This window comes from Silene latifolia, chromosome 6 (assembly GCF_048544455.1).
Source record: "Silene latifolia isolate original U9 population chromosome 6, ASM4854445v1, whole genome shotgun sequence".
In the NCBI taxonomy this organism is placed as follows: Eukaryota; Viridiplantae; Streptophyta; class Magnoliopsida; order Caryophyllales; family Caryophyllaceae; genus Silene; species Silene latifolia.
This window is the reverse complement of record NC_133531.1, coordinates 125,452,015-125,472,635: the sequence shown is the minus strand read 5'-3', so window position 1 is coordinate 125,472,635 and position 20,621 is coordinate 125,452,015. Positions and strand designations below refer to the sequence as shown.

Sequence of the window (20,621 nt, the reverse complement as noted above, 5' to 3'; positions counted from 1 at the left end):
AATTACATATTTTGCAAAGCTATATTAATTTTGATAACATGAATAATAATTATATTTATTATGATTAAATATAATATGATATCTTAACAAAATATTTATCAATAGCCTTTAAAATTTCTACCCTAAACTTTGAATCATACGGTTACTAATTATTTTAAAAAAAGAAAAAAAAATCAAAAACCTAAAATTCATACGGTATCATAAAAAACAAAAAATCAAAATCATACAGTATCTACCCTAACCTTCATCAATGTTAACTTTTTTTTTTTTTTGAGGGGATCATCAATGTTAACTTTTAATCATAACTTTTTCGATTTATATCAAGAGTATCATGATGAATTCAATGAACAAGATGAACCTTCATTGAAAGAAATTAATTTGAGGACTCAATCGGATGACACGGTACAAGAACAAGTCCAAACCGAGACAATTGAAACTGTGCAGGCGTCCGATGCAGCTCAAGCTGGGTCTGCTAATTTGTTCCAACAAACAGTTGAACTATTTGATAACGATAGTTCTGAAGTCAATAATGAATATTACTAATCCGGAAGTTGGAATGGTTTTTCCCCAGGTCAGAAGAATTCATCGCGTTTATATATTCTTATGCATACAAACGTGGTTTCGAGCTTTTTATAAGAACTAATGAGTTTAAAAAAGAGTATAAAGAGAATGACATAAGTTGATTATCGACGGGTGAAAAAGAATCGCGTTTTTTTATGTACAAGCGAATGAGAATGATGTGTAAGAAAGGTGGAGAAAGCAAACATGAAGGTTCAAATGTTACCGGATGCAAATTTGTAGTAGATGCTAGATTTCCGAAAGGAAAAGCGATGATGAAAATCATGTGTTGTGAATTAGAGCATAATCATGAGATTGTTCCTGAAAATAGGCGTTTCATGGTAAATTATAGGGTTATAAGTGTCTATTTGAAAAGGCGAATTATGCTCAACGATACTGCTGGTATCTCGATTGTTAAAAACTACAATTCTATGGTACTTGAATGCAGGGGGACACGAAAATGTTCCATTTAATACTCGGGATAAGTGAATAGTTGCTCTTTTGTTTGGTTCGTGGGAAACAAACCTGGCAAATGGGTCAACCAGGTAGGGTTCACTTCTGATCTGTTCGGGTCGGGTTAATTTCGGGTTCACAAGAGTTCGGGCCGGGTCAGGCCATGTCTTTTCGGGATCGAGTCATTTTCGGGTTAACTATTATCAAGCTATTCACGGATAATAATCTGTTTGCATTAACAAACATTCGAATGAAGTTATATTAGGTCGGACCAATTCGGGTTTGGGTCAAGTTTAGATCTTGACTTCGAGTGTCGGGTCGGATTATTTGGGTCAGATCATTTGGCCAGAGCCAATTTTACAAGGTCTAGTAGGAAATTACTTTGTGAGCAATTGAGATATCGAACACCAATTTCTTCACTACTGTACTAGGGTTAATGTGACAGGCCGTCGATTAAAATTTAGACCATGTTTGATAAACAACTGATAGTGTCAAACTTTGTCAAGTTAATAGGTTGTTCTTAGCACCGTCCTAGTTTTAAATAAGGGTCTATTGTTGGTTATTTTGAATAAGTCACCCAATCCCAAGTTGGTTGTATTTTGTAGCTATTTGCAAGGTTTACATGAAGTATTATGGTGATAAAAGAGTTCGGGTTTCTGAGCCACAAGTCTTAATCATCATCCCGGAGCAGGTAGACAATCAAGTTGAGATCGGTGGCTGAGCAAGCTAGGAATAAGGCTGACACTTCTTGGTGAATTAGTGTAATAGTTCATGTAACACCCCGGCCCAAAATGTAATACCACAGGTTTCTGACCATGCGGTACTCGGTCGAGTAGGGCTTACTCGGCTAAGTAGCCTGTCAGGTGTGCTGAGGTTGGGTTCTGGAACGTCAGTACTCGACCGAGCGTGTAGGTACTCGGTCGAGTACATCGAGTACTCGGTCGAGTAGGGCTTACTCGGCTAAGTAGCCTGTCAGGTGTGCTGAGGTTGGGTTCTGGAACGTCAGTACTCGACCGAGCGTGTAGGTACTCGGTCGAGTACATCGAGTACTCGGTCGAGTAACCGGTTTGATGGTTTAATTTTCGCGGTTTGGATTAAAATAGTTGAAGAAGTATATAAAGGCGTGTTAACAGTTTCTTAATCATTTCTTAATCATTCTCTTAAAAACCTAAACTACGTATAACTACTCAAACAATTCTAATCACTGCTAAGGCTAGATTGAAGGGTTTTTACATCTTTTGTCCGCGCCGATTTCATCGATAAGCATCGTACTCTTGTATTGTTGTCATGTTGTAATTTATAAACCCTAAGTTGTTTGTAATTAATTAATGGCATGTTATCTTTGATTGAAATTGATGGAGGTTGGTTGAATTATACTTGTTGGTTGGTTGTTATTGTTGGACTATGTTGGGAGATAGTTCCATCCCAAGTTCGCCCCTTGTGACGGGCCCTTGTGACTCCCGTCACAAGGGGGATGTGCACATTAAGGAGTTGGGATCACTCGTTGCGATGAGCGGAGCTTAGGTGGTACGACTGCAGTCTCCACTGGCGGTGTGGGTTACCTGTTGCGATGGGTAACCTGGCAGGACTACAAGTATGTAGTCAGTTATTGGTGATTGTGGAATCAGAATATTGGTTGATTGTGTTGTTTGTAATTGTTACTGATGCGTATTCTTAATTTGGTTATACAGTTGATTGACACCGTTTTATGTTTTCAAAACTGTGGTGATCTATTCGGGGATGGTGAGCAGTTAATTTAGCAGGTGATGGATGTTCAGATAGCTTGCGGGATATGTAATACTACGATTTTATGAGTCTCTGGGTAATCTATCGAGTGGGCTTTACTCTGTCGAGTAAGGGTGTTTTGATTTTAGAAACAGTATTCCGCCTGTAGGGTACTCGATCGAGTAGCCTGGGTACTCGATCGAGTACGTGGCACTCGATCGAGTACGTTAGTTACTCGATCGAGTAGGTCAGTTAGCGGGTATTATTTTGACAGGTTTTGTTAATAACACGGATTAGTATATAATTCATATCGTCTTCTCCCCTAAACACTTTTACAAACCTAATAATCTTAAAAAGGAGATTGAAACTACGTTGTTCGCATAATCAGCGTTATTGACAAATCCCGGAGCTTGAGAGGTCGGATTTCATCATTTTTTGCATCTTTGTGATCCTTGCGTCAAGGTTAAGATCTACATACCAAATTTATAGCATTTAATTAACTTTGTTTAAACCCTAATTTGGGGGATTGGGGGGTTTTTATGGTTAGTTGTGCTAGTAGTAATTATGTGATCATGTGATAGGAGGAGGATTCGTAGAGGAGAGGCTTTGATACAGCTGTTGAGATCGTCTGCTTGTGTTTGCATTCCAGGTATGGTTTCCCTACTCAGTATTAGTCACATAATGTGGTTTGTTGTTGATTGTGATTGTTGTAAAGTATCATATTCATATTGTGACGGTTGTTGGATTTGGTTGTTGTTGATTGTTGTGATTGTATCTGTCTGTGTTCTTCGGGGTGCGTCCCTGGCTGAGTGGAGTCACTTGCGGGAGTGGCTTCACGCCCATTATTCGCCTTCTATGGAACCCGCCACAGAAGGGATGTGCACATTAATGGATTTGGGTTTATCGCTCGACGGAGATGAGCGGGGCTTAAGTGGGAATGGTTGCGGTCCCCCACTGGCGGCGAGGAGTAACCTGTTGCGATGGGTACTCTGGCAGGGCTACACACTTTAGTGTGTAGTCAGTTTTGAGGAGTTGGTGATGGAGTTCGGGTTGATGTGACGATTGAGCTGTGTTGGTTTCTGTCTTATTGTGATTATATAATTGTGTGATTAGTACTGACCCCGTCTTTGTTTTGTAAAACTGTGGTGATTCATTCGGGGATGGTGAGCAGTTTTTGAGCAGGTATGATTAGAGGCATATGAGCTAGCTGGGATGTGTCACCACAAGCTGATTAGAGTCTTCCGCCGTCGTACTTGAGTAGTTTTAGACATTTGGTTTTGAGGACATGTATTATACTTTTATCTGTTTGGATTTGGATTGTAGTCGCTTTAAACTTATTACTATTTAAATTATGTTTCGTTATTGTCATTTGATTATCATTACCTCAGGAAACCGAGATGGTGACATTTCTATACCAGAGTGGTCCTGGTAAGGCACTTGGAGTATGAGGGTGTCACAAAGTGGTATCAGAGCAACGATCCTGAAACCTGTAACCAATGAATCCAATGAAGATAGGGAGTCAATTAAAATGAACCCGGGAAAAAAGTTGTAGGAGCTAATGCAAAGGCTTGGGAGACATCCTAAAGTCGCGAACTCGCCCTGCAATTTTGAACCGGTCACATGGGGGTACGTGTCAGAGTCGTATGAGTTGTCTTTTGGTCTATATGTGTACTTAATAGCATGTGTTGTGAATTGTTGGAAGTTGGATGTGGAGAATTGAAAGTATGGTTAAAAAGTTTAAGGAATGTGTTTCATATGTTGAATAGAGTGAAAAGTATGTTGGGTGTTTATAATGTGGCATTTTGATAACATGAACAAATTGTTTGTTGATTGTATAAAAAGTTACTAGAAATGCATGAGTATTTATTATATTTTTGAAAGTATAGTAATGTATATAAGATGGGAGAGTGAGATAACATGCCGGTAGTGTATAAGAGTCAGCATGACTCGATCGAGTGGGGGGCACTCGATCGAGTAGGTGAGGTGCTCGATCGAGTGGGTCTGACTCGATCGAGTGGATAGATTGATGTTTTTATGGTCAGAACCGTGTTTTTGAGTACTCGATCGAGTATATAGGGGCACTCGATCGAGTAGGGGTCACTCGATCGAGTGGCATGTCAGCTCGGTCGAGTATGTTTATAATCAGGAGGTCTGATTAGGTTCTGGAGTCGAGGCACTCGATCGAGTATGTTGGGCACTCGATCGAGTGGCCTTAATTCGATCGAGTGGGTTCTGGCACTCGATCGAGTGGGGTCTGTGCAGGCTATATACGTGTTTTGGGTTATAGTATGTATGTTTATATCTACCTTTTCTTACATAGTTTCAAGATGCCGCCTAAGAGAAACGCCCTGTACGCTATAGCTGAGAGCATGACCACCGATGACATAGTTAAGATGTTGGAGCACCAAGATGCTCTTACGGAAGCTTTAAAGAGAGTGGGGGAAAGATATGGAGGTTGATCACTCAAAGATCAGTATCTACATAGCGAGGTTTAACCCGAAAGAGTACAAGGGGACCGGGGATCCAATTCTTCTAGATAATTGGCACAGGGAGATGGAGAACATCCTAGATTTGGTGCATTGTCCTGATGAGTTGAAGGTAGAACAAGTTGCGTTCTACTTGAGAGAAGCGGCAGGTGAGTGGTGGGACAAGGTAAAGGTGAATGCTAGGGACATGTATGCGAAGCAGGGGCTGCCTGCTATTCCTTGGGAAGAGTTTAGAAAGGTTATGAAGAGAGAGTTCGTACCGGAGCATGTGAGGAGTAAGCTGAGAGAGGAGTTTGATGGGTTTAAGATGACATCTGACATGACGGTAGCTGAGTACTACCAACAGTTTAATGAGAAGGCTAGGTATGCTGAGGATATGGGATTGAGTGATGAGAACCTAGCTCTGAGGTTTGAGAAGGGGTTGACCCCCAAGATAATGGAGAAGCTACCCGTGGGAATCCTTACAGATGTTAAGGAAGCTTATGAGAGGGCTGGGAGAGCTGAGAGGCTGGTAGAGATGACCCTAGAGAGAGAGGAGCTGAGAAAAGAAAGGCTGAGAGCGAGGGTGGTGGCTAATCAAATTACAAGAAGAGCAACCACACTCAGGCTAGAGCGTATTCATATGGTTCAGGGTTTAGTGTTGAGGCTTCCTATGAGCGTGGCCATGGGAATAGTAGCAGCAGCTGGGGGATGACCTGTTTTAACTGTGGCGGTGTAGGCCACAAAAGACATGAGTGCACCAGTGCGGTGAACGGGGGTTACCAGAGGCCGGGACATGGAAGATTTTCTCAGGGGCCGGCACAGAGTTATGCGAGCAACAAACCGGTTGGGTCATGGAACAACCGGGGAGGTCAGAGCAACAACGGTGGAGGTAACCGCAATGGCGGTAATTCTTATCAGAAGCCAGCTACGAACACCAACAACAATCAAGGGTCGGGTACTAAGCCGACTACCTCTGCCAGTACTGTCCAGGGAGGTGGGCAGAAGACCAGTGGAAAGCTATTTATGATTGAGAAGAAAGCAACTGAGGACGACGCACATGTTATCACTGGTACTTTTCTTGTTAATGGTGTTCATACCTTTGTTTTGTTTGATTCGGGGGCATCACAGTCATTTGTATCTTCGAGTCATGTTAAACAGTTGGGTCAGAAGGAATATGAGAGAAAGTTTTTATACCCTCGGGTGAGTCCGTATCATATGGGAGGTTGTATAGGGATGTATCTATGATAGTTGGGCAAGTTGATCTACATGTAAACTTGCTAGAGTTTTCTTTAGACGGTTTTGAGATGATAGTTGGGATGGATTGGTTAGGAAATTACAAAGCTAAGATAGACTGTCATAAAAAGAAAGTGTCTCTGAGAGGTCCTAAGGACATTAGTGTGTCTTATCGTGGGTTTGTTGTCAAATCCAAAGTTAAGTTGATTGCAGCTGTGACCTTGAAGTCCTATCTGAGGAAGGGGTGCCCGATGATCTTGTGCCATGTGAAAGATGACAGTATGGAGAGTCCGACGGTTGATCAGATAGCAGTTGTGGGGGAGTTTTCAGACGTCTTTCCAGAGGAGATTCCGGGGTTGCCACCGAAGAGGGAGATAAATTTCAGTGTTGAGCTGAAACCGGGGACGGGGCCAATCTCTAAAGCACCATACTAGATGGGTCCTAAGGAGTTGGAGGATCTTAGGAAGCAGCTAGATGATCTGATAGAGAGAAGATACATTAGACCTAGTTTATCACCGCCGGGAGCACCAGTTCTTTTTGTGAAGAAGAAAGACGGGAGTCTGAGGTTGTGCATAGATTACAAGGAGCTGAACCGAGTGACGGTGAAGAACAAGTATCCTTTGCCTAGGATAGATGACCTTTTTGATCAGTTGAGTGGTGCATAAGTCTTTTCCAAGATTGATTTGAGGTCGGGGTACCATCAGGTGAAGATTAGAGAGGAGGACATATCAAAGACAGCTTTCACGTCGAGGTATGGCCATTATGAGTATGTGGTGATGCCTTTTGGGTTATCTAATGCGCCGGCTGTGTTTACGGATTTGATGAACATAGTCTTCAGTCATTTTTTGGACAAGTTTGTGGTATTTTTCATTGATGACATCTTAGTCTATTCCAAGACTAAGGAGGAACATGAGGAGCATCTGAGGATTGTGTTGCAGACCTTGAGGGAGCATGAGTTGTATGCAAAGTTGTCCAAGTGTGAGTTCTGGTTGGAGAAAGTTGCTTTTCTAGGGCATGTGATTTCTAAGGATGGGGTAGTTGTGGGCCCGGCAAAGATTGAGGCAGTTACCAAGTGGGAAGCACCAAAGAATGTAGCTGAGATCAGAAGTTTCTTGGGTTTAGCTGGATATTACAGACGGTTCGTGAAAGATTTCTCCAAGATTGCTAGACCTATGATAGCTTTGACGAGGAAAGAGAACATGTTTCGTTGGGATGAGAGTTATGAGACGACGTTCCAAACATTAAAGGAGCGTTTGACCACAGTTCCAATCTTAGCATTTCCTGAAGAGAGTGAGAACATTGAGGTTTATACATATGCCTCAAAGAATGGGTTGGGATGTGTGTTGATGCAGAGCAGTAAAGTGATTGCCTATGCTTCTAGGCAATTGAAACCTTATGAGGAGAATTATCCTACACACGATCTGGAGTTGGGTGCAGTTGTGTTTGCTCTCAAGATTTAGAGACATTACCTTTATGGGGCGACCTTTAAGGTATTTTCAGATCACAAGAGTCTCAAGTACATCTTCACTCAAAAGGAGTTGAACATGAGACAAATGAGGTGGATGGAGTTGATTGGCGATTATGACATGGATATTATCTACCATGAAGGGAAAGCCAATGTAGTCGCCGATGCTTTGAGCAGGAAGAGTGTACATTTTTTGTGCACAACTATATCCTTGATGAGGTTGAGAGATGAGGATGGGAAGTTTGGGATACATATGATGCAGAAAGGGGATGCCATGGGGGATTTGACAGTGCAGCCTGATCTATATGATGATATTAGAGGAAAACAGGTGTTGGATCCTAAGATGGTGGAGTGGAGAGATGGAGTAGAGAAAGGGACAGTGTCTAGATTCTCTATTCATACAGACGGTAGTTTGAGGTTTGATGGGAGGTGGGGTATCCCTAATGATGAGGAGCTGAAAAAGACAATCATGACACAGGCATATTGTACACCATATTCGGTACATCCAGGTGGTGACAAGCTGTACAAGGATTTAAAGAAGACTTTATGGTGGCCTGGGATAAAGAAAGAAACAGCTAAGTTTGTGGCCCGTTGTTTAACATGTCAGAGAGTTAAAGGGGAACAGCGACGACCACAAGGTAAGATTCAGTCTTTATTGGTACCTGAGTGGAAGTGGGAATCCATTTCGATGGATTTTATCGTGGGTTTGCCAAAGAGTCAGCAAGGTAACAACATGATATGGGTTATAGTGGATCGACTGACCAAGTCAGCTCATTTTGTGCCAATGAAAGATACATGGACTAAAGCACAATTAGCTATGGCTTATCGGAAGAATGTGTTAAGGTTACATGGGGTGCCTAAAGATATAGTTGTGGGAAATATCGGTATACTTCCCTTAAAATTAAGGATTATAACGAAATTATAATCTATGAAAAACGAGTCATAAATGAAATTACATAAACAAAAGAGAAGAGATTAAGAAAACAACCTTCGGTCCTAGCAATTATGGCCTAAGAACAATATCGAATTGATATTCGCTTAATCGTTGCACCCAAGATGCTCCGAGAAATGCCCTTGTTCTTGCTAGAATAGATCCCCAAAAAAGTAAATTAATTTTTAGGGTTTTTGTGTGAATGATGAGAGAATTAGGTCAAGTGAATTAGGGTAAAAAGGATAAGCAAAATGATCTCCCTCTCTGCCTATTATAACCGAAATAGGGAGAGGAATAAGAGAAAATATTTCTTCCTTTTTTTTCGGTTTTGACCAACCGAAAAATAAGAGGAATTATTCTCTTATTTTCGGTTTTTCACCTACCAAAAATAATGAGATTAAATCTTCTTATTTTTGGTAGTTTACAAAATGTATATAAAGTGTATTATTTATAAATTGTCATTTATTTTATTCCGTATTAATAAGTCTACACACAACAGCGTGCAGTCGATTTATTAATGCCGGTCTGTAATAATTTATTATGACAATCTCGTATAATGTATACTTTAATTATAAATATCGCATATTTATAATTAGCTAATAAATATAACTGGTTACGTTTAATTACGAATTAACATCTTAATTCGTTCAAGCTAACATTATATACATTAATTAAATATAACATATTATATTCAATTTACGAATTGACAGTTAATTCGTCTCAGCTAATATTATTTAATTAGATTAAATAATCGTCTCATCAACACATTGACTAACTGTTTAGTCAAATACATGGACTAACCTTTTAGTCAGGCATCAATGTGATTATATTTTCATACAATCACATCTCTCAAACACATCCTTTAGGTGTGACTTTTAGGGACCAGTTGATCACCGCCATCAATATGATAATAACGTCAAACTTTCTAGCAAGCCAACCGTTATTAAGTAATCGTTAATCAACTGATAAAATACGAAGTATACCTTGTGAACCTATAAGAGATTTATAAATGTTATCACACTAATTGTGGAGGACACAAGCTCCAACAAACTCCCACTTGTCCTCACAAGTGCATGTGCGATAACCGATTCTCATATCCTAAAATTTCTCCCACTCAATGTAAAACAATTTGCAAAATCCGTATTCACAACGGTCGTATTTTACAAGTGATCAATATCAAGAGTGGTTTCCCCGACTAGAGAGTAACTTAACTGATAAACGAATCATCATTCGAGCATGGCCATGCATTTCAGTTACAACTCCTCGAGTGGCCCTGAGAAATAACTAAACCTGATAAAGGTTGGATATATTCTTCAACTCGAATCCTGAGATATAAGCACAAGATGAAATGACCCGGAAAAAATCTGCTTAGCCTCCTGTTACGGTCGACCGTGAGAAAGAAACCAAAGTCACCCAAAAACTGTCTTAATCTCAAGAGACAGTCGATAGTCAAAAGAATCGACTCTAGGAACACAATGGGCGTCCAATCCACGACCTGGCACCGAATGTTTTTAAACATTTAGGACTCCATTACGTTGTCACAAAAATTGTCCTACGAGGTATCATTATAACTCGTATATGTGATCGATCAGTCAATCGTTTGACTTATGGCTCGTTGAACCCACCATCAATCGACTGCACAATATAATAGCCAGAGTTATCAGCTCATTAAGGCGATTACGGACCAAAACAAATATAATGTAATTCAGTTCACTTTGTGGCGTTCAATGTTGTCAGTATAATCCACATGAAAAACAAAATATGAAATAAAACGATGAAGTTATAAATAGTATATGAAAAATATAATGTATCAAATCCATAATCAACTACTACAACTCAGGAACACGTTTAATTCCCATGGAAATAACGTGCCCTTCATGCTTATTATAATTATTCAACGGTTTAGTGAGAGGGTCCGCGATGTTATCATCCGAAGCTATCTTGTCAATCACTATCTCCTCTTGCTCTACGTAATCACGGATCAGGTGAGCCTTCCGATGTACATGTCTAGACTTGTTGCTAAACTTAGGCTCCTTAGCCTGGAAGATGGCACCTCTATTGTCACAATAGATGGTGATCGGGTCATTCGAACTAGGAACTATCGTAAATCCTTGTAAGAATTGACGCATCCATATAGCTTCCTTTCTTTGCTTCGAAGCGGCATAATACTCGGATTGATTCAAAGAATGCGCTACAACACTCTGTTTGGAACTCTTCCAGCTGACCGCAGCACCATTAAGAGTAAAGACGAACCCGAACTGAGATTTTGAGTCATCTCGATCCGTTTGGAAGCTAGCATCTGCGTAACCGATATCAACGTATCCCAGATTAATACGATTACATTTATGAGTAGTGAGTTTACATAGTTAGAGTCAAACGCACCCGTGATTCTCACGGGAATAAAAACTAGTGTAGTTATTAAAAGTTGTTACTTGGGTAAATTAACTAGTGGTTTCTTCAACAAAGCACATTTAAGCAAACTGCCTTTGTAAAAAATTCAGTGACAAGCTTGGTTTGGTCTCTTCTGCGTAATCTTAAGACCACAATTTTGTATGCAGTTAGAAATTAGAGGTGGTCAAAAGCGGGTTTGAGTTAGACGTGAATCGAGTTAGCATGATTTTTTTGGTTTACGGACATGCAATAGTGGTGAAAAAGTTCAGCGAATACGAATAAGTAATGTCATAAGGCAAACTCGAAAAATTTCACAGAACCAAAACTCTCGCATATCCATTATTGAGCGGGAGCGATCACCCTGACTCGTCCCCTAAATCCGCCACTACTTACATACAGGATTTGTGGATTTTGGAAGAGTTCGTGGTCCGGGCTTTGTAAATTTTGAAAACCACATAATTTGTTAAATAAAATTATCAATAAACAATTAAGGAGTACTCCGTATATGCTAAGGTCAACGTTTATTTTAATTGTCTGTGGATAAGAATGTTTCATTATTTGATCAACCCAACTCCATTAAACACGGAAAATATAATTAGAAAGTGGAGGGTTTCTTTGCATCATATATTAATTCTTACAAGCTAATTTGAGGAATGGTCCATGCCTTGATTAACAAGGGTCAACAACATAATTTTATTCTATTTACATGTACATGTCTTTTTATTCAACCATGGTTTTGGATAGGGCATCTCAAGGTTTATATAATATTATTTTCGTTTCAGTCATTTTTTTATTGGAAAGAAGGGAAGTATACTATTTCTTCTATATAGCGGCAAATTCTCTTCTTCCTGAGACGTTTTAAACATATTATATATTTCACAATTATTTGCAATTTTTTAAAGGACTTGGTCCTTAACTTTCTCTTTACGCGGAAATTCTCTTTAATTGGATCCCTTTAAAACCCCTAATCGACCTTTGTTAATCCAGGGAAGTAAAAGGTCTCCAAAATGTTTCACCAAAACAAAGATAATTCCGCGGAATTCAATTCAACAAACTCAGGCGAGATCATAGGCCACAATGACGGAATTCTTTCCGAAATTCTACTTCCGTTAACTACAAAGCAACTCACCGGCTTCAAGTTAGTCGCGAAACAGTGGCGTTCTTTGATATCCGACCATCATTTTCTATCAAGGTATACCCTTCGTCACCCTCCTTCTCTTTCCGGCCTTTTCCTAGTCCCTCAACATCAAAATGAAAATGACGAAAATCTTATCGAGTACATTCCCTTACAGAAAACTCACTCATTAGCCACGGCAATACATTTCTTAAATTTCCGAAGCATCAAAATTATACAATCTTGTAATGGACTATTGCTCACCTGTCATGGCCAAAAACTTTATGTTTTCAATCCAACGACCGGAAAATCACAACTCATTCCTAACTGCCCGAATCAAGTACTTAATAAAAACCTCGAAATCCCCTTTTCTCCTTATAGCTCTACTTATTACAGTCTTGCATTTGATCCAAAAAAGTCGATACATTACATGATAATTTGCATTGAAAAATCAGAGGATAAATGCAGAATAGCAACATATTCATCAAATGTAAAGCTTTGGAGACTCTCAAAAACTCGTGAAATTTCCGCTCCTCGTGATGTAGACTTCAGTAAAGCAATATACTGCAATGGCGTGATTCATTGGACGAGAAGAACCCCAAGAGGAGTGTATTTTGATATCGAGAAGGAATTGATGAACCAAATGCCCGAAATTCCAAGGAAAGAGCAATATAGCTGTGAATATTTCGGTCAGTCTAAAGGGCGGTTATATAGTGTGTTCACAATGGAAGGATTGCATTATTACGAGCTATTCGAGATGGAGAGGGATTACTCGAGATGGGTTTTCAAGTGTAGGATTGACCTTGATGAATTGGCATTCAAGTTTCCAAAAATGGGCAGGGGAATTAGTTGTCAAAATGCTCTTTTTAAGTACCCATGTCATGTTCTTTCGGTTGTTCATAGTAGAAATGGTAAAGTTCCGAAGGTTATTATGTCGATTCCTGGTGAGATTATTGCTTATAATTGTAAGAAAAAGACGTCGTGGAAGATTTGTGATTCGAGGCTCAGATCAAAAGATAGGAGATTATGGTACAATGTTTACTGTGTTTATGACAACTTCGACTCCTTGTCTCCTGTGTAATTGCATCTACATTCAGTCGACCAGTATCGTAAATTTATTAATGAAGAATAACTGGGTTGGTTTGACAATAAAGTTATCATCAATTCGGGAAAAAATTGTGTTAACCAAGTTTACTCGAAATGTTGTAAATAAATCAATTCTTTTGTTTATTGCACTCCTTGTACTAGCGTTAGCTACATTCTTGATATAATAGTTGTTGTCGTTATTCCAATCACTCTTGTAAAACCACCTTACATAAACGTTATTGTTTAGAAGTTCATACGTTGGTACTAGATGACCCGAAAGCTTTAGAGGTTTGTGTTGTAATTTTTGTATTACAATAGACTACAATAATACAATTAATACAAAGACACTATACAAACAAAAATGAAAACAATATGAGACGGTATATTGCACGCAATCGAATCGTATTGAACACACTTTCCTTAGAGTATTTCGACCTTATTGCCTTTGGGTTACACGAAATCTCTATAGGATGAGACAATTCCTTGGTCTTAAGGCAAGAACAAAGAACGATTAAACTTAGACCCTGTTCTTTTGGACTTAATTTCAGTTCTAATAAGTTCAGTTCAGTCCAGTTCAGTTCAGTTCAGTTCAGAGTAGTTTATTTCAACATTAATATTATTATTCTTATTTTATATTCTTATTGTTATCATTATTATTATATTAATTTATTTACTATTGTTATTATTTTATTAAAATTTATTTTTAATATTTATTATATTACTATTCATATTTATTATATTTATTTATTATTATATTATTATGATTAATGGCAATATTAGGATATTAATATTTGTTATTATTATTAATATTATACTGTTAAATTATATTTATTATTTTATTAGTATATTATTTTTTATTAATATTATTAATAACATATTTATTATTATTATTATATTAAATAATTATTATATTACATCTATTATTATTATTACTATTATTTATATTAATTATTATTATTTATAATATTTATATTATACTTATCATATTTGTTTTTTAGTTATTTTTATTAATATATTATATTATTTAATATATTATAATATTATTTATATTACTAATATATTATTATTATTATATTACTATTTTATTTTATTTGTTTATTTACTTATTATATTATTATATTATATTGATATTTTATTATTATTAATAATAATAATGAATAATATTATTACAATATTTATTATTATTATTGATATTATTGTTGTTATTATTATTATTATTATTATTATTATTATTATTATTATTATTATTATTATTTTCGTTCAGTTCAGTTCAGCTCTATTAAGTTCAGTTCAGTTCAGCTCAGCTCCATTAAGTTCAGTTCAGTTCAGTTCAGACAATTTCAGTCCAAAAGAACAGGGCCTTAGAGAGTTTTTGTTTTCTTACTTTTTTTTGGTGAAGGGTAGGTATATATTAAATAAAATAATAACAAATACAAAGTTTGATCAGAACAAAAATACACAAGCTATAAAAAGTTAACTCCTGCTATCAAGCCGCATCTGATCTCTCAATTTCAGTGCATTCTTGTTCCTCTATTTGCATCGAGCTTTGATGTCATCACAAATCTTGTTCACCAGTACCCTAGGGATAGGGACCTGGTGTTCCAAACGAGCCCTATTCCCGACAGCCCAAATAGCATAAATAATTCCCACAAAGCAAGCACCAGTAAACATCTTTTGAAGAACACTTCTGCTCTTGTCTTTAGAGAACCAAGCAACCATATCAGAGGCATGGAAAGGAATGTGGATCTTATCTTGTAACAATTTTATGCAAGCTTTGACATAAGAGCAGGAGTAGAACAAATGAGAATGAGTCTCAGGTTCCACAATACAAATAATATAGCAATCAGAGGCATGCCCCATCCCCATCTTTTAAAGTCTGACCAAGGTAAGAAACCTTTGATATTGACAAGCCCAGATGATGAATGAGGTCTTTGGCACATTCATACTATTCCAACACAGGAATCTCCAAGAAACCTTAAGAAACTTAGGCCTGAGCCATTGATATCCAGCAGCAACATAATAAGGCTTATTAGAATTATGCCAGAGATTGTTAGTATAGCCAGGTTTTAAAACATTCTTGATCTGGACAAATTTCTTCCAAGGCCAGCTGTAATCTGAAGGAGCATTATAAACTTTCCAGTCAATACCTTTCATATACATATGATTGACCCACTTGACTCATAAATGGTCCTTCTTTGAAGCCAGCCAACCAGCATACTTACCCAGGAGAGCTTTATTCTATTGTGAGGCATTCTTTACACCAAGGCCACCCTCTTCTTTTGGAGTACAACACTTCTCCCAACTTATATTTGGAGCTCTAAGGTAGACATCCTTACCTCCCCATAAGAAATTTCTACAAATGGATTCCACTTTCTTCATAATCCCAGATGGAATTAAGAAAATGGAAGCCCAGTATGAGTGCAAAGTGGTCAGGACAGAGTTCACCAGAATTAGTCTTCCTGCATAAGAAAGGTGCCTTGTACCCAAACTCCTAATTCTGGCCACAATTCTTTCAATTAGTTTCTGACCCGCATACTTAGTAATTTTCTTAGAGGATATGGGGACCCCCAGATACTTGAAAGGGAGATTACCAATTTTAAACCCAGATATCTGAACAATGCCACTCATAACTGAGTTCTTAACTCCATTAAAATATATATCAGTCTTGTCCCTATTAAGGCATAACCCAGAAGTAGCAGAAAAGGTGGAGAAAGCCCTCAGCGGCCACATAATTGAAGATTCATTTCCTTTGCAAAACATTAGTAGGTCACCAGTAAAAAGCAAGTGATTTAATCTGATGTGGCCACATAAGGGATGAAACTTGAAGCTCTCTTGCAGGGATACAATGTGCAGAATTCTAGAAAGATACTTCATGCAAAGAGTAAAAAGCATAGAAGAAAGAGGATCACCCTGTCTCAATCCCCTCTTCTCAGGGAAAAACCCAAAAGTGTTACCATTAACATTAAGTAAGAAGGTGAAGTCACACATGTCATGATCAAATGAATGAAAGGAGGCGGGAATTTCAAAGCTATAAGCATATGATGAAGAAACTCTTATTCTACAGTGTCATAAGCTTTCCTTAGATCAATTTTTATAAGACATCTTGGGGAAGCTGCTGATAGGCTTATCGCGTACCTATGCAAATATAATTTTCCTAGACAACAAATAAATGTAGTAATAGGGGTCGAACACAAGGAGACGGGAATTACGTTATGAAATGCTATGGGAGGATTCTTATCAAGATCGATTTCGTTTCGGGTTTGTTTGGTTATTTAATGATTAACAAAAGTTGTAATGTAAATTATATAATAAAAAGGAGTCTAAGGGGGTCAGGTCACACAGGCAAAGGTAAATATATGATTATGATAAACTCGGTACTAATAACATTGTCAATTGCTTAGGCTTAAAGATACCCACCTTACGACATTAGTATCAACCATAGATCGGGTCCTAGAGAAACTTTCGTCCATGACTAGGTCATCCTACTACACATACTTTGTCTAACTCGATTCCATGCCTCTCGACTTTTAGAATGAATGAACAAACTTAATCTATGCATAAGGCCTTAAACAAGGATTAAACGTGACGATGCAAACATGTGATAGAAGCAATATGAACAATATTATTATTAACCTATTTTATCATGTTACATATTTGATTTTGCATGGCTCCCCTAACCCTTAAACTAAGAGATTTAGCTACTCATATTAAGGTGTAAATTGTAAACTATATTAAAAGAAATGACAAACATGATTGTATGATTTATGTAAACTAAATGATTTAACATGTAAAAGAAATAAAACTAAAGTAATCTAAATGAAGTACTTAATTATAAACTATGTATTAACTGAAATAGAAATGTAGAAATGTAAACTATAAATAGAAATACCTTAATAGTAGAGAACTTGTATGGAAAACAAAATTATAACCAAATGCTTGAAAATGTATTAAGAACAAAATGTTTAAGGACTACAAGCTTAATTATTTTGTAAATTAATATGAAAACTATTGAGAGAGATTATAATGTTTAAGGCTATGTAAGGAAATGAGACATAAAAATGAGATAAGATGTGATGTCTAAAGCCTTGAAATGCCTCTCCTATTTATAGGAGAGGGGAGATGAAACGTAAATGACCAAGCAACAGCCAACCCCGATCGGGGTTGGGGGCTCTGATCGGGGACGTAGTCCTCCGGGTAATTTTTCTTAATTCCTCACTTAAATGCTTGAGGAATCCAAAGTACGTGTTTAATTGCCCTTAATGCACCCGGGTAAATGCTTGCTTAACCATTCTCTAAGGCTTCCAAAGAGCATCCTATGCATGTAAGAATCTTATGCTTGACCTTGACTTGGACTTAGAAGTTGGGCTTGACTTTGATTGTTGACTTCTCTTGTATTTTTATTTTGATCCAACATTTCCTTCATGCAAAGTCCATGCAACATCCAATTCTTAGTCCATTTGCTCTTCTTTCCACTTAGCTTGCAATTTCTAGCAACTTTGTAGTATTTTAGCTCCAAAAAGCTTATTTCCTACAAAATATATCAAAACATCCAAAACAACTAGAAATGCAAATATTAGCTATAAAACACTTAAGATAAGTGCTAAAGACATGTAAAATCAAGCTAATATAGGAGGTTAAAATGTATAAAATATGCACTTATCAAACTCCCCCAAGCTAAGTCCTTGCTTGTCCTCAAGCAAGAAACCAAATCCCATCAATTGCAATATCCCAAACAAGCTAAGCATAATGATTTAAAATCTCGAAACAACATGGGCAAGGAATAAAGCAAAACATGGATGAGATTTACACAGCGGCATAGCATAGAAAACTTTGAATGAACCTTTAAGCTCTTGCATGATCTTTTGACTTATGGACTCTCACGGGGCCGCTCAAACTCTTTTATATGTGAAAGGACAATTTTGTGAATGAACACTCAACTATCCTCAACTTATAACAATGTGCCCGCAATCTAATATGGTAAACATGTCAAGACTAGTAAGCAAAGACAATCAAATGTAAGCATGATAAAGAAGTCAAATGGGTAAGAAGAAGACAAATAAACATGGGTAAGAAAGGGAAACAAATGAATTGTGGATTGTGGAGCTAATGTCAAGCTAGCAACAATCAAATGCAAGGATGCTTAATCCTAATTCTAACTCAATTTGCAATTCAAATCATAAGAAATTCTCCAAAATAATATGAATAATGCATGAGAATTTCTCACATCTTCTCTTCTTCTCTTTTTTCTTTTCTTTTCAATTCTCACTTCTTTTTTTTTCATTTTTTTCATTTTCTTTCTCCTTTTTTTCCATCTTTTCATTCTCATTTTTTTCATTTTCTTTCTCCTTTTTTTTTGAGCATTAAGACCAAGCTCACATGATTTCCACAACCTTTGAAACAATTTGAAACAAATCTCAATTGAGCATCCAAAAAAAACAAAGCTACTAGTTCAACAAGGGTAGGCAAATTATAATGTAGCTAGGAGAATGTTTATGAAGGGGTCAAGAAGGCAAATATGTCATGTGAATGGCTCCAAAATGCTATAACAAATGAATGCATGCTTACCAAGAGATGACATGAGAACCATACTTGTGCGTTTTGATAAAACACACATTATAAGGAGACACCTACACTCATCTAAAAGAGCGGATATTGATGCATCGGTCAAAAGAGGCTCTACCTTACCATTTTGTAGCTTGCCATAAGTCAAGATCAAGCCTATTAGGTTCATTCTCCATCTCCCACCTAATATGTCAAGACATCCCCATGTAGCTAATATCTCATCATGAAAGAATAAATCATTAGAAACAAGCCATTATTAGGATAAGCAAAGACGAAAGTAGGCTACAAGCAAGCACAAAGCAAAAAATTTCTCTCAAAAATTTTCAAACTTTCTACACTACATGCAAACTACACTATATGCAAATGCAATATCCCCCCAAGCTAAATATCACATTGTCCTCAATGTGCCAACAATTCAAATTACCCAATCAAACCATAAAAAAAATGGCTCAAAGCACAAAACAAGAAGGACTAGAGGTTATGTTTAATGGGTTGCAAGACCTAAACTAAAATGTAAAGCAAATAAAAACTACTCGACTTGCTAGCCTCCCCCTAAGCTAGCATGGATTCGGGGGATTTCTTCATCAATCATCTAAGAAAAGGGCCAAAAATTGAACCCCTTCCTCCCTTTCTTCTACTTCTTACCACTACCACTTGATTCACCTTGTTGGCCACTACCACTTGAATCATCCTCTTTAAGAGGAGTGACATACTCATCAATATCTTGGCCACTACCAAGACCATCACCATAGCTACTATATCCACCATACCCTCCATATCCACCATAGCCACCATAACCTCCTTGTAATGCGTCAACACCATAGTCCGAACCGCAAAAATCCGGATCGGGTGCATATGTAGTTAAAGTACCTGCATCATTGTTAGGAGGAGGAGGGGGAATAGAGGAAGAAGGAGGGAATCCACCCGGAGGGTAAGTATAAAATGAAGGGTGTGGCCCCTCGGGTTGTGATACCCGTCGTTGTGAGTACCAAAAATAATATTTATATTTCCTATTAAAACTAACCTAGGCTAGTGGTAACAGGGTCGAACCACAAGGAGGCGAATGTAATTAATAATTGTCTAATTCTAGTCTAAGGTAACGAATGTGGGGGTTGAATTAATTTGGTCTATAGCTAAAGGCAAAAAAGATAATAAACTAAATAGACGGATAAAACAAATATTGAAAAGGGGTGCAAGGATGGTCGGTTCACTATAGTTTCGGCGGCAGCAAACTAGGTAGGTCTAAAACAATCACGTGAGACGGGAAAATAAGAGGTCCTCTCGGTCCACTCTCACAGGTAGCATCTTTCGATCTCGCTACAGGTCCCTAATATCACTAATACTGACTTTCGTCCTGAAAAGTGACTAAAAATCTAAACGATACCTATCTTTCGATCTCAGCAAAGTTTAGTCATTTTAATTGGTAGTCTAATAACCTTCCCTATCTTTCGATCTAATGGGTCAGTCATATACTAAGCATTCAACTAGTCGCATGCATTCGATTCGTCAAATATAGCAATTAAAACAATTAAAACGTAATAAAGCTCACGAGGTCAATCAATCGACCGGATAGGGTGGTCGATCGACCACCACGCGATTAGTTCTCCATAATTCTAATGCCGCCTACACTATAAT

General features: G+C 37.7%; 1 protein-coding gene across 1 annotated transcript; it reads left to right on the top strand.

The window, feature by feature from the left end:
- Positions 1 to 12,231: 12,231 nt before the first annotated feature.
- LOC141588621 (F-box protein At5g07610-like) lies at positions 12,232 to 13,419 on the top strand. Its single transcript, XM_074410053.1, has one exon. The coding sequence runs from the start codon at positions 12,232 to 12,234 to the stop codon at positions 13,417 to 13,419; it is 1,188 nt and encodes a 395-aa protein (XP_074266154.1).
- The last annotated feature ends 7,202 nt before the right edge of the window (positions 13,420 to 20,621 follow it).

What these genes read in the sequence shown, in the direction of transcription:
- LOC141588621 (XM_074410053.1), top strand. Translation starts at nt 12,232, where the DNA reads ATGTTTCACCAAAACAAAGATAATTCCGCGGAATTCAATTCAACAAAC.